Genomic DNA, 14,845 nt, shown 5'->3' on the forward strand with positions numbered 1-14,845 from the left:
CGATGTTATAAGGCTGATAAAATATCGAAAAACAAATAGGCGAATAGTAAAAGAGTGAAAATTTCGAACAAAATAATTGACACGGAAATTAAGGCAAACCGTTTGCGAAATTAGTTATATAAACGGCAAAGCAGCGCGGAAGTAAGTTAAGACCAAACACAAAAAACATTTAATGCGTTGATACGGCACGTTGTAAAATATAGAATGTAAAATTAGGCAATAAATATAATTTGAGATTAATTCAATTAATTTAATTAGGTGTTGTACGTGAGGAGCAAGCCTATTCTCTTTTTATTATTAAATATACATTGGCTATTATATAGCATGGCATGGCTGTATAGGACAATACGTTTGCTTCCCTAAGAAAAAAATTTACTAGATCTCTAAAACTTAGACAGCTGTCAAAACATCGTGTCAAATAACTGACGCCATTATTTCTGTTTACATGATTGAAAGATTAATTTTAAATAAATATTTAATGCATTTAACTTTAAGAAATATTAAAACATGGAGCCGAACGACAGTGAATTCAAACTGGAATTTGAGACGGCGAAAAACATATGTCGGTGTTGTTTATCAACAGACAAAAGAATGACGAAAATTGAATCATACCGTGGGTTTTTCATCGATTTAGCAGATATTATTGTGAGTAACGTTGTTTTATTACTTCAATAATACTATGTCCACGGTTGGTTCCATGTAGTTTTATCTTCCAACCGCGACATATCGATATTTGTATATTTTCTTAACATAAACAAATTTTTAACGACATAGTTATCAACTTAAAAGATATTTAAGAAAAACAAAACACAACTTGATACATCGAATTCGAATACATTCCATAATATCAGTTTATTGGTGATTCACGCAAATGTAATAATATTATAATAATTATCATATCATACTAAATTTTATTTTTCATTAAATATTTAATTGTATATTTGATGACATAGCCCATCAGAATCTCCCTAAATTACAGTTTCTGATAACCTGCATCGCCAATACACTCTTAGTCCCTGTACTACTGATTTATGAAATGGATATTAAAAACTACTGGAACAATTTCTAACAACAAGAATATCAAATTTCTATGAAAACTTTCATGCCCTTATTAGCTCCTAAGTTCCAAAATAATTCCTGTACAAACTTTTAACCTGGATAGAAGTCTTCCAAATATATTTTCCCACAGACTCCACACAATATACATTATAAAAGCATGAGAAAAAATCAAAATATTTTTTATTTAAGTAGGCTATGAGCCTAAAGCACTTTTGAATCGTCATGTTAGTGATGAATTAAAAGTCAAACTACCATCGGTTCGGAAAGTAGATTCTACCAAGAAGAACCGGCATGAAACTCATTCAGTAAAGTACAAATAATTTTTTATATAGCCAACCATGAAGTCAATAAATACAAAGTCCACACTTTTTTATCTTTAGTATAATCTTGTATTGAGTAATATGCCTTATTTATCAATGTTTTTTGACATGAGCTTTATTTATTAGGCCAAGTCAATAAAAACGAATACTACACGGTATTTGTTTCCTAGGAGTGATATATTAACTTAGTAAAGTCAGAACTAGGTGATATTAGTTTACCTTCTCCTATCTATAAAATGATTGCCATTTCTTTTACTTAAAGCATGCCCTACCAGCGAACCTTGTGCAGGGAAGAACTCTTTTCAGTGAAGTGAGATAGTACTAACTCATACATACAAAAACAAGTCAAATATATGTAAAAAATACTCTATTATATTAATTAAAATACTTTAAATACTCTATTCCAACTATAACAGGAGAAGAGCCAAATAAACAACATTTGACAGCAAATTGATGCTATATCATTAGTCGAGAGCTTGATTGATCTATGATATTCATTATGGATTAGCAAAAAAAATGACGTTTTAAATGTAGACTACACTGTTATCGGTATTTTGGAAGTAAAATTAAATTGTAAAGAAATAGTTAAGTGCAATAGTGTTGTATTATAAATAGAGATATATTAATCATAAACTCTTAGTAGTGCACAATATAGCTGAGTTATTAGCGAATCTCATGAAATACGTCAATCTAAGGTTTGTTTACCTTTTTTCCTACTTCCATTGGACTAGGATAAATAAGAGTGTTCGACATTGAAGACTTGGACTTAATTGTATGCCCAATACTGTAATGGAATGCTTATGTTAAAAAGGGTATAATCTCATGGCTTTGTCTCAACATGTGTTTACAATTTTAAACACAAACACTGTGGTATAGGTTTCTGCAAACCCGACTATAGTCTCCAAGTCGACCATGCACTAATTATATATTCGACCACGTAGTTGCAATCTGTGGATATGTTGTGTGTTGTTTAAAGAGCGAGGGGACACATACTTATAGGCACAGGAGACGCAACATCTGAATTTCGAAGCTTTGTGATGAATTGGATATTGTTATGTTTTTATTGGACCTCCAATCTTCTAACTTAAAAGACAGACTTCAATAATAACCTATAAACGAAATTTCAAACCCTATTTCAACCCTTAGGGGTAGAATATCCAGAAACGTTTAAATGTATGTACTAATTTTTTGATCAGTATCCCAAAATTAAAGTTTGATGTTTCTAACTTAGGGGTAGAATTTCCAAAATTCCTTACTTAGTGGGTGTCTACTCAATAAAACGATTCTATTCACCAAATTTCACGGCCCTAACTTTAATAGTTTACGCTCGGCGATGATGAAACAGCCTGTCAGGTTATGTTATTCTATAAGTACAGTAAAACGTCGATTATCCGAATTAATTGAGACCGCGGTCGATTCGGATAATCGAAAATAGACCGGAGATAAAGAAAAACATTATCAAGATTAACAAACATAGTTCTACAATCATAACAGTTGAAATATATCTGGACTCCAGCGAGTTCCAACTAGTTACAACAAAACCACTTGGTTTTAATTTTTTACATTACGCTTAGAACCGATTCGGATAATAGGCGATTCGGTTAATCGGCGTTCGGATAATCCACTCACCATCAAGTGGAACATTTGCATAATGCATAAACCCCACAAAAATAAATAATATATTTTTTCCAGGTGTCAGAATCAGATGGCTTACCGCAATGGCTCTGTTACGAATGCAGCGCTCTACTGCTTAAGAGTGTTCGTTTCAAACAAAAAGTTATCAACGCCCATACGATGTTATACGATTATCATAGTCGATGCGCGCCGGTGAGGATTATATCTTAAATTATATTTTACTAGCTTGCGTCGGATTTAAAAGTCTGGAGGCCCTGGGGAGGGAAAGGAGTGGAGGCCCTTTTCTGTTTTTTTTTCTCGCTGGAAAATCGCTTTTTGCTTTCCCCACATGATGGAGGTGGGGGCATATGTGGGACTCGCCGATGTCCAGGGCGTCGAGTGCGCCCCGGTCAACGGAATACCCACTAAAAAACCAACGGAACCCTCTCCGTCTTTTCGGCAGGCGACACGGGATCGCTTTCGCATGCTACCGTGACAACCTGACAATCGGCCTCCTAGTCGACCTTCCTTCTGCGACATGACACTTTCGCAGAAGGAGCGCATCGCCGACCAAAGAAGTGAAGGCCCTAGACCAACTGAGGCGTGGAATAATTAATAATATTAATACTTTGTTAACGCATACCACTATATCTAGATATTTGTTAACGCATGTGGAGGGCCCAGGGCAGTTGCCCCGGTTGCCCTTAAATCCGGCCCTGCTTAGTTGGGAGGTTGGGAGGTTACTCCAACACGCTGGTCCAATGCTTGTTAGTGGATACACTTGTGGCAGAGTTTATTAGTTATAATCAGGGCCGGCTTTAAACGTCTAAGCGCCCCGGGCAAGCATACGGCGTCTTTTTATATTCGACCAGGGTCAAACTGGACCGCAAGGACACTACACGGTCTTTGACCTTTCAGTGCCTTACTGTAACGATATTTGTGAACACTACAGTATTGAGGGTATCCAGCACGAGAGATGGAAAATCCGGACCTTGCGAACACCGCCCCCTCCCCCCCAAATATTAGGCGCCCTGTCGGATTGTAATAGTGTCGGAATAGGGAGTGCACCTGTGTTTCCGCACATACTTGTGCACTACAATAGAATCTTTTCCAGTTTCCTGTGGACGTTCAAGATCCAGAATTAACGAAATATGCGAGTCCGTATTTAAGTAAATCAAACGTACTTGTTTTTGATACGAGTCGAAGTAAAAATGGCTACCACAAGGTTCTAGAGGTAAGTACATGTTCTATATAGAATTTCTGGCTCGTTGTAACTTTGTCAAATTGACATGTTCCGAGTGCTCGACCTATACTGAGACTGTAGTCCATTTCAATGGTAGGTCGAGTTAAGATAAACAACTATGACCTTGAATTGGGATAACATCATTGGTCGAGGTAAAATATTCGTTGTGGATTCTTGAAAATGCGATTCGAATGGCAGCGAATGTTATTGAAACTTTGGAAGTAAATTTAAGTATATATTAATAGTTAAGTGATTTTTTTTTTAATTATACATAGTACAAAACGAATTCGCGTTCCGCTGTCTGTTCCGTTTAGATCTTTTGAAATACACATCGTAAGAAACAGTGATTCAAGAGGATAGTTTATATGTATAATAAACAAGAACTAAATTTAGTGTATCGTGCACTAGCAGATTTATAAGCAAATCCCATAGAATATGTAAATTTAAGATCTGATTATCTCACTTCTCCTGCCATTGAAATGTATTCGATACTAGATACGCACTTGCTCTGAAGTACTTGAAGTTTAAATTATAAAAAAAGTCTTTAAAAGAAAACTTTTCTATCTTCAAATATTGTTTTTAAGTATTATCGATGAATTAATAGATTTTGAACCATATTATTCTATAATAGTATTATAAGTAACTCTGTCTGTCTGTTGCTCATTTACAACTAAACTACTGAGCCGAATTTGATGTAATTCTGATATGCAGCAAGCTTGAAACTCAAGGAAGAAGATACTCTTTTTATCATCTACTTTTTTTATGCGTATAACCAGACGATGAACCCCAAAACTAGTTTAAGATAAATCAGTTCATCTATACAGACGCGTACAACAGTGCAAGGTCCAAGTTCAATGCATTTCAAATTCTTACAGCACGACAAACCGAATTATCTATCAAATTTAATAGATATAAATGTACCGGTTGACGCTGAAATATTAGACGACAATATATCTATAAAGGATGAGTATGTTTTTTCGGAAGGGGATGACGACCAACCGTTACTCGTGATAAGGTATGTTTTGCTCGTTATTTCCAAGGTTTTTGTACTACCCTTGTCGTATATTCTACCGCCAAGCAATACTAAGTATCGTTGAGGTTTGAATAGACGGTTGTACGGTTGCCATTTGGTAAGCCAGTGTAACTACAGGCACAAGGGACATAACATTTTGGTAACCAATGTTGGTGGCTTCTGGTGTAAGGGATGGTTCAAATGGCTGGACAGTTGTAATAAGGCCCATTTGCAAGTACATTTTTAAATTAAAAAACTCAAACTTCATAGGAATATGTAGGTCCTTAGGTCACGAGTTCTAAGCCCGGTTTGGGTGAATAAATAATGGTAGCTGTCTAATGTTACTTTTTAATAATAGCAGAACAAATAGGGATAAGAATCTCGAAGATCTCATCGCAACTGATATTAAAGAAGAGAAAAAAGAAAAAAAGAAGAAAGTCAAGAAGAAAATTAAATCGAAATCACTCAGAGCCGTTGAAGATAAATTAGATATAGAGTAAGTCGTTTATAATGTTTTTTTTTTTATGTCATAATAACTGTAGGGTTTTTTTTTTAAATAACAGTTCTAATTCGACTGGCGTTTGTTGCTAAAAGAATATAAGATGCGTGGATTGGAATGTAAAAGAGGCTGTACTTAACGATACCTTGTCATTATTATAAAAAAAAAAAAATCGTCACTGATTTTTAACGTTGACATGTCGTGTGTTGTCGTTGGCAGTATGAACGTAAACTATGAATATTTTCCTATGTAGTTATATATATGTGTGTGTGTGTGTAAAACGCGTGGTATTGTGTGTTATTTTCTTTTAAATATAATTTTATGTATTCCCAATGCGTATTATATAAATGTGTTAGGTTTTATGCTAAATTTAATGCTCTTCTGTCCGCGTGATTTTCTTAAAAGGGGGTACGAAGTTTTGCTTCTCGTATCAATATACTGTAAACACAGTAAAATTGTGTTAATCCAAATCTTTCTTTGATTTCCGCCTAGCTTATCTCTCAATTACGGAATTTCTTGTAACAGTTTTACTCTGGTATTAGATCCAAACCTTGTCCAGCTTCAAATCAAAATCTCCCTTATTCAAGTAAGCTCATAAGACCACTTTTGAATCATCATGTTACAGTGTTATAGTTTAATTTATTCCGCCACTCGGCTCCAATTCGTGTTGGCGGTTACACATGTGGCAGAATTTAATTTAAATTAGACACAGGCAGGTTTCCTTACGATGTTTTCCTTCACCGCCGAGCACGAGATGAATTAAACACCTGCGGTAGGACACCTACAGTTAATATTCTTCTCGAGAAAGGAAGGGGGGGTAATAGGTTGCCCAGTAGTGGGACGTTTATGAGCCGTTATTTAACTATACTTTTATGATTTCAGTGTAAATTTAGAGGCTTCAGAACCAAAGAGAAGTGTTCTCAGAAAACCGATAGAAATAGATGAAACGAAAATTAGAATCATTAAATTGGATCCGACTGAGCAGTTGAAGCAGCGAGAGGTGAGATGGGCTATTTTTCTATAATACAGGTATTGAACGGGCAAATGGGCCACCTGATGGTAAGTCGTCACCATCGCCCAAAGGCAATGGCAGTGATAAATATTAACCATTTCTTACAACAATGCACCCCTGCACTATCATCCTTGGGACATAAAATGTTATGTCCCTTGTGCCTGTCGTTACACTGGTTAACTCGCCCTTTGAATCAAAACACAAAAATATTAAGTATTGCTGTATAGCATATCTAATGGGGGTTGTTTCACTACGAAGCTGTTCCCAAGAGCGTTTACTCATCTTAGGTATTACCAGAAAATTAAATAAATGTCAGATGTTACTAAAGTCTTTCTCAGACTAGGGCATATTGTCGTGTGTATTAAAGCCACGGAGTGACCTAAGGAACGGCTCTGATCTTTCACAGAAAATGTTCCTCTTGTACCGTCATTGTTTCCGAATGTGCATCATAGAAGGTAGATGTGGTTAAGCTCATGAAATTCTTGTGCTGACTCTACGAAATACAAAATAGCCTTCCCTTGAGAATGGCCATCGTGACTGACTGGCAAGTAAACTGCAAGGAGGCGATTGTCATATTTCCCAAAGGCGTTATTATAAAAGTTTCAACAATGACAAACAATTTTGAGTCAGCTGTTCTTAAGACTGGCGGCTAACGAAATAGATCATAGCATTGTAGTGGTAATTTTAAAATGTATTATTATTTCAGGAAGAAAGTAAAGCGACGCTCAAGTTCCCCTTCCAGTGTCAGCTGTGTTTCAAAGGTTTCAATTTCGAGGTTAAACTCAAGAATCACATGTTCAAACATAGTCCGGTGAGTACGAAAGATACGTGTTTCTTATTGCGTGGGTGCGCTGGTAATCAGCCTTTAAATTCAAGTTCTCTCGGGCTACGAGTGACGTTTGCTCTAAGGTTGTCTCATATGAGATAGCACCTCGGCTCGGTACGTAGTCGGTGGGGTGGGGAGCGCTTTTGCTCGTAGCGCTGATTAATTGATGTCGCGACCGTTTTCGTGACGTCATTAGTCTGGGACCTCGTTTCCGCCCCGTTCCCTGTGAGTGACTTGCAGTCTAGTAAGTTCGACTTATAGTATACTTACGAACTGTACCACTATTTCTGTTGTCTATTTGACCGGAGTGTGGTATTCCCGGGCAGGCGCGCGGCCCGTACAAGTGCGAGCTGTGCACGATGCACTTCCCGAGCGCGTACTCGTCGTCCGTGCACGCGCTGACGCACACGCGGCGCTTCGAGTGCGTCACGTGCGGCCGCCGCATGGCCGACAGGCTCGCTATGATCAACCACTACAGGTGAGAACGGCACGACCCAACCTTCCTTTGGCGCGGTATTCGTAACTATACTAACATTCCACCCAACTTATTCCAAAGTTTAAATCTCATGTCAAAACAACATTGATAACTTTCATTAAAAAATCTTAAAAAAAAAATCCTTGTCATGTGATCAGTTCAGAACCAGTCTGACTTGACAATGAAATACGTTTTCGTATATAAAATCAAATTTAACAATCCTTTCTTAGTGCGTCACTATATTATATATGTATACCTACATAGTACATATAGTTTAAGTTGCTTAGTTACATCAATATTGTAGTGATTAGTACAGCGCACGGTAGTGCAGTGCCAAGTTCAAAACCTGTTTTTTCTTCTAGATCTCAACATGAAGGCGTACTTTCTGTGTTCACTTGCGATATCTGCGGGAAGATTTCCAAGTAAGAATCTTATATTGATGTTTATTTTTAAGCTTGACAGATATAATACTTTTTTTTTTTAACTTAAATAGTACTTCGTAGTTTATTCCACGATATCAAGTTTTGATATAAAACACTTATTACCGTGACGGTAAGCAGTATAAAGGTCTCTTATGCCACTCTCTAGTGTCTCGTGTGTGTGTGCGAATTACGTTAGCGGAAGGGAGATAGTTGTATACAAAGCAGTCTTCTTAAATTACTAAGACTATTGACTTATAACTAATATGGAATAACTTCTCTACCAGAAGCGTAACATGCCTTGCCCCGTATAAAAAATTGTTTGGGGGTCCTTTGGAAGCGTAAACATATATCACAAAATATTTCATCATCACAATTATTTGTCACTTTTTCCAAAATTTTGGGCACTTTTAAAGAAATTGCTTTTTTGCTTTTTGTCATTTGTTGATGAAAAATTGGGAATAATTTTTGTTTACGTACGTTGGGGCTGATAAGGTGGTAGCTACACCCCTGTTGTATACGGAAGACGAATCTAATAATATTTTGTCCAAAATAAAATCGCGGATGACGCAATGTTGCGTAAGCCAACCTCTATTACTTGTTTAATAGTTATTTTACCTATCAATACTACCTACACTACCTCTTTAGATATATTATATACATCGTTGTTATATATAATAATAATAATAATATATCATTATAACTATATTTTTATTTATTTTACGTGATTTCACGTCTGAAATATATGTATAAATGTCTTAACAAAAGTAATTTGATTGTACACTCAACAGCAACGACAAAACTCATCGCGGTCACATGCGAAACCACCACTCGGGGACTCGCGTCAAGTGTGACGAGTGCGGGAAGAGTTTCGTGAACAGGGACTCGCTCGTGGAGCATCAGCTGTGAGTTGTAATATAGTAATAACATTTATTAACAAATTGATAATTACCGGTAAAATTAGGTTTAAATAAATTATAATAATAGTTTTAGTGCATAAATCAATTGATTGGTATTTGTCATCCTTTCGTATATAACCAAAGTCAAAAGTCAAAAATCTTTATTCAATATAGAAGTGTATACACTTGCTTATTGATTGTCAAAAATCTACCACCGGTTCGGAATTTAGCACCTCGGACCTGAGAAGAACCGGCGAAAGAAACTCAGCGGTAACCTATGTGGTTTGTCAGAATATAAATTATCTCGTCAAGATTGGCGTGTTTGTTTAGTAGGAATTCCGGCGATTCTTACATCGCTCCCCCCCCCCACTTCGTGAAAGGAAACCGCCTATTTACGTTTTTTAACTAGGTTAAGCAAAAGGTTAGAAGCTATCTCTCATACCGAATTACATCCAAACATAAGAATGTTTACCCAGAATACATCAAGGCATCAAAAACTACGAATGCGAGGAATGCGGCAAGAAGTTCCGAACGAGGAATCAAATCCGACACCACATGGTCAAACACAGCGACGCCAAAGATTTCTACTGCGTCGAATGTGACGTGAGGTGAGTACTTTATGACTTCAGTCTTTCGTCAGCCAAATACGCGTTTAACTTCGCAAGTTACCTATAGCGGTTGTTAATTTTAAACGTTTAGTAACAAATGGTGTAAATATAAATTTGATTTGTTCATAAAAGATAAACAGGATTAGGTTTCTCCTGCTTCGAATACGAACTTGTCCCGACGCACTGGCGTGCGCGGTATTTTCTTGGTCCGTTAAAATATGAACGATTTCAGATTTAAGTCGGCGCACACACTCCGACAGCACTTGAAGAGGAGTTCCAAGCATAAGGACAAGAAGAGCTTGAAGTGAGTATCCTTTAGACACACTGACCGACTGATTCATCGTCGCCGAGCGTAAACTATTAAAGTCAGGGCCGTGAAATTTGGTGAGTGGGATCGTTTTATTGCGTAGACACTCAATAAGGAAGGAGTGTTGGAAATTCTACCCACTATGGGGGTGAAAATGACGGACGCCTCAACCCCTAGTTTTAACCCCTAGTTGAAAGTTTGTATGGAAGAAGTTAGAGACATGAAATTTTATTATTGTTTCTATATATTCTACCCTAAGGGGTGAAATCCACACTAATGGTGTACAAAGAGGTTTTAAATTAACTCAATATTTGAGGTTAATCTGTACATATATTCAACTTGCACGCGAGCAAAGCCGCGGGCAACTGCTAGTCTATAATAAATTGTTAGTCCTATTCGGCCAACGCCCGCCTGGCCCGAATCCGACGGCGACCGGTCACCGCCCCGTGCGCAGGTTCGAGTGCGGCGCGTGCGGCAAGCGCTTCGAGACGGCGGCGCAGCTGGCGGCGCACACGCGCGTGCAGCACGAGGGCGTGCGCGAGCACCGCTGCGGCGCGTGCGGCGCCGCGCTGGCCTCGCGCGCCTCGCTCAACAAGCACGCGCGCGCCGTGCACGCCGGCCTGCGCGCGCCGCCCGCGCACGTCTGCCACACCTGCGGGAAGATGTTCCGCGTGAGTGCCCGACGTCCGGCCGAGCGCAGGGTCAAACATACAGACATACAGAACCAGAAAGAAACTCGGCGGGATCTTTTTAAATGTCATCATGTCCAACCATTGAAATCGTTATCTGAAACGGCCCGCGGGCGATCGTCTCGTTCCCGAGGCGCGCGATCGACTGAGAAGTCATCGGTGTTGTAATATCCTTTAGCAAATCCATTTGGACTCGTTTGACCTTCGAGGCGAGAGTTTATGTATAAAAATTATAGTAATAAATCGTTAAGTTTTCGTTACCAAACACAGTCGGAGAGTGTGGGACGCTTACGAGCCGTTTGTTATCCTGATCGCAGGCGAAGTCGACGCTCGTGAACCACGTGCGCACGCACACGGGCGAGAAGCCGTACGAGTGCGGCGTGTGCGGGCGGCGCTTCGCGCAGCGCACGGCCATGCGCACGCACATCAAGCTCGTGCACCTCAAGATACACCGCAGCGCGCGGGTGAGCTGACCCCGATGCAAATACAATACGCTATTTGACTGGATTTTAAAATCCGTTTTATATTATTTAATAGAGGTCAAGTAACCCGGTAAAAGTTGTTTTTTTTTTTAATTATAGTTCATATTTGCTGAAAATATCAAATTAAAAATTCCATATTTAAATAGCGCGCGAAAACGCTACTTTGACAATATGGCGCAGCAATGGGGTCGGTGACGTCACTTGCCTATGGCACATGTAATCCACATACAGTAGGCAAACGAGGTTAACGAGCAAGTGACGTCATCACAAACCCGACCGATCGGGAGCGTTTTGTATCACGTGACAAACGTTTAAAAAAATGCATTTTTATTTATGGATTTTTAAATAAATTAATTGTTATTTTCAACTTTCGTCAATAAATAACCATATTTAAACTCATAATATATACTGATTACAATAGGCTTGTTTCCACTAATAATAAATCGGATGGCTTTGAGTTTCTAATGATTAACCATGATAATTAGTAAATAAAAAAACAACTTTTCTACAAAAATAATAAAAGATTAATTATATTTTTGGAAAATAAAATCGACAAAATGAGGCATTTAATCACGTGACATTAAACACCAATCAGAGTTGCGTGACGTCACACCTCGCGAAACAAGCGCGGAACGCTACGTTGTTGCTATCAATTATCATTATGGCAGATAAACTGGGGGTACTACTTGGTTCTGGATCTTTCAAACACTCTGCGATTATTGACAAACTTTGTTTTTTCAACATATATCTTCTTGGCATTCGAACTTCGTTGGTATACAACCTGGTTTCATGCGCACTTGTGTCTTTACCCATAATATGATACTCTGTATAATTAGTCATATCATTTGGCAACTAAAAACATAAGAAGAGTTTGAATTATTACATTTTATAAAACGAAAATAATATTTTAACTCAAACAAATCATAAAGTCCTATTCTAGTCCTAACATTTTATAGGTTATGTGTAATATATTATATTTGCTAAATTCATTTCTTTTACGATACATTTATAACTAGATATATAAAGTTGTATTTAATACTTACATCGAAATGATCTTCACAGAAATAAATTGTGGAATTAGTTGACAAAATAAGAGCATCTTGCCTCCATGCCATTTTTAAGCACTTTATTCGTATTTATTTATTGTTTGGTACGTATATGAATAATTTGTCTGGCGTTTTTATCATTGTACTTTCACATTGGGGCACCATACAGTATTTATAATACGAGGAATTCATTTTTTATTAAAAAACACAATTGATTGTCATACACAAACACGGCTGTTTCGCGAGGTGTGACGTCATTCAAGACGCCATGACAGTCTTGGCCTTTTTCGCGGTCAATTTCAAGTTCATTTCTAAAAACTCAAAATACTAACATAAAAAACCTATTTTTCTTAAAATAGTATATTTTTGGGGTGAAATAGATGCTAAGCTATAGTTTTAAACTAATTTCCAAATTTTGTCAACTAGCCTATAATTGACACTTTATTTTACGCATTGTCAAATAGCCTATTGTACACCGATACTAATCCAAAAATAACGATTTCGCTTTAATAATGTCTGCGTGTTGCTGTGATCATTCATTATTTTTATTAAAATATATTTTGAAACAAAGAAAACTATATATTAACTGTCGAGTGTGCACCACAACGCCACTCCGAGGTCCCGGGTCCGGTTCCCGGCCGAGTCGAAGTTCATTAGTTTTCTATGTTGTCTGGGTCTGGGTGTTTGTGGTACCGTCGTTACTTCTGATCTTCCATAACACGAGTGCTTTAGCTACTTACATTGGGATCAGAGTGATGTATGTGATGTCCAATATTTAAAAAACAAAATGAACTTTTAAGTTTCGAATTAAAATGTGATTGATATCAAGTTCTTCTCCACAGCAATAATAAATGATTGCATCCATTTTTAATTGTAAATCTTGAATTTCCAGATCAAACCGAAGTTACCTCCGCCGGAAACAGCACCAAAGTCTGAGATATACAAGAATGAATCGCCCCTCATGTTCGAGTGGGGGCGACAGAACGCCCAGTGCGAGTACTTCACCGTCACAGCGGGGCCTTGAGCACTGTTCTACTGAATGACTAATAAATTATCGACTTTTATAATAGTTTTCTTTTATTTTAACGAACCTTTAATATATAATGATTAGGGGCCATTCATTTATTACGTAAAGCTATTTTCGCTTGTTTTTCCCCCCCCCCCCCCCTCTAGTATAAGAAAAAATCAGAATAGGCCGACCCCCTCCCCCCTGTTTAATATTTATTACGTAAGAATCTTAAGGAAAAAATGAATACACGTTTGGTTTATCATCCGCATCCGAGCGAACCTCGACAATTGAACCTTTTTCAAATAATTTTAACTTTTCGCATATAGTTTATCTTACGTAATAACTATATAACTATCGAGACTCCTTCCCAGCCCCTTGTAAGAAAACATAAGACATGGTCGACCCCCTCCTTAAATCGTCTCACGTAATAAATGAATGGCCCCTAATAACTGTGGTACGAAGTTTTATATTAATAATTTCGTTCATATCGAAACCTATCCACAATTATTATAGATTAAAAATAATTAATTTTAGTCGACAACACATAAATCCTCAAGTTCCGTAACATAATTCGTATAACCGAGATATTTCGATATTAAATCCACGAAATTAAATGACATGACAGCTCAACGGGCGGCCATGTTTGACGTTTCGCGTGCGTTCGGAAAGTTATTGTAGAAGGCATAGTTTACGTTGAAATTATTAAGCATTTACGTCGTTATTCTATATTTGATGGTATAGTCAGTCGGTGCAATATTTGAGTTGTGTTTTTGTTCATAAGACGTTATCAAAAAATCAAAATACTCTTTATTGTACACCAGTAAACACATCATTTAGTCACGTAAGAAAGATGCACAAGATCTCTTCCAAGGAACCTTAAGGTAGAGGCAAGAAACAGATATAGAAAGTGGTGGACACAGATATAAACATAATATATGATAATATGACATAACATTACAATGAAATAATTCTATATTTAAAATAAAATAATCTACAGTATCTGATACATACATTTATATGTGTGTGTCTAATCAGATATAAATTTAAACTAAAATTCTCGTTAAAATATACAACATTAACGTGCGAGATAGTATTGTTTGAGGATTTTAAATGAAGCGAGTAATTGTGCACGTCTTAATTAAACAGGAAGAGAGTTCCACAGACGAACAGCCTGAACAGACAGCGAATTGGGAGCCACTTGAGCTTTTGCGACTCAAGCTTGTTTAATTGCTCTTTTAAATCAACCATAGCAAGTGCCAGCATAATCGAGAATTGGTAATAGGAAGCTCTGTGCAACGTTATCTATCGGTATTGTTTATCGAAGCT

The 14,845-nt window shown here is 37.4% G+C and overlaps 1 protein-coding gene across 3 annotated transcripts; it reads left to right on the forward strand.

Annotated features, from left to right (window-relative positions):
- Window positions 1–410: 410 nt before the first annotated feature.
- On the forward strand, window positions 411–13,573 carry LOC125075319 (zinc finger protein 37-like). Of its 3 annotated transcripts, none has more exons than XM_047687045.1 (15): window positions 411–645; window positions 3,072–3,206; window positions 4,108–4,227; window positions 5,112–5,251; window positions 5,607–5,744; window positions 6,630–6,747; window positions 7,466–7,570; window positions 7,912–8,063; window positions 8,423–8,482; window positions 9,271–9,384; window positions 9,855–9,986; window positions 10,219–10,290; window positions 10,748–10,964; window positions 11,300–11,446; window positions 13,403–13,573. In XM_047687045.1, exons 1-15 carry the CDS (start codon window positions 508–510, stop codon window positions 13,532–13,534), a joined length of 1,920 nt encoding a protein of 639 aa, XP_047543001.1. In that variant the 5' UTR covers window positions 411–507; the 3' UTR covers window positions 13,535–13,573. The 3 variants fall into 3 exon arrangements, with proteins under 3 accessions (XP_047543001.1, XP_047543002.1, XP_047543003.1); XM_047687046.1 differs by having other exon boundaries at window positions 5,610–5,744; XM_047687047.1 differs by having other exon boundaries at window positions 5,619–5,744.
- The last annotated feature ends 1,272 nt before the right edge of the window (window positions 13,574–14,845 follow it).

The sequence above is a fragment of the Vanessa atalanta genome, chromosome 30, assembly GCF_905147765.1.
Source record: "Vanessa atalanta chromosome 30, ilVanAtal1.2, whole genome shotgun sequence".
Taxonomy (NCBI): Eukaryota; Metazoa; Arthropoda; class Insecta; order Lepidoptera; family Nymphalidae; genus Vanessa; species Vanessa atalanta.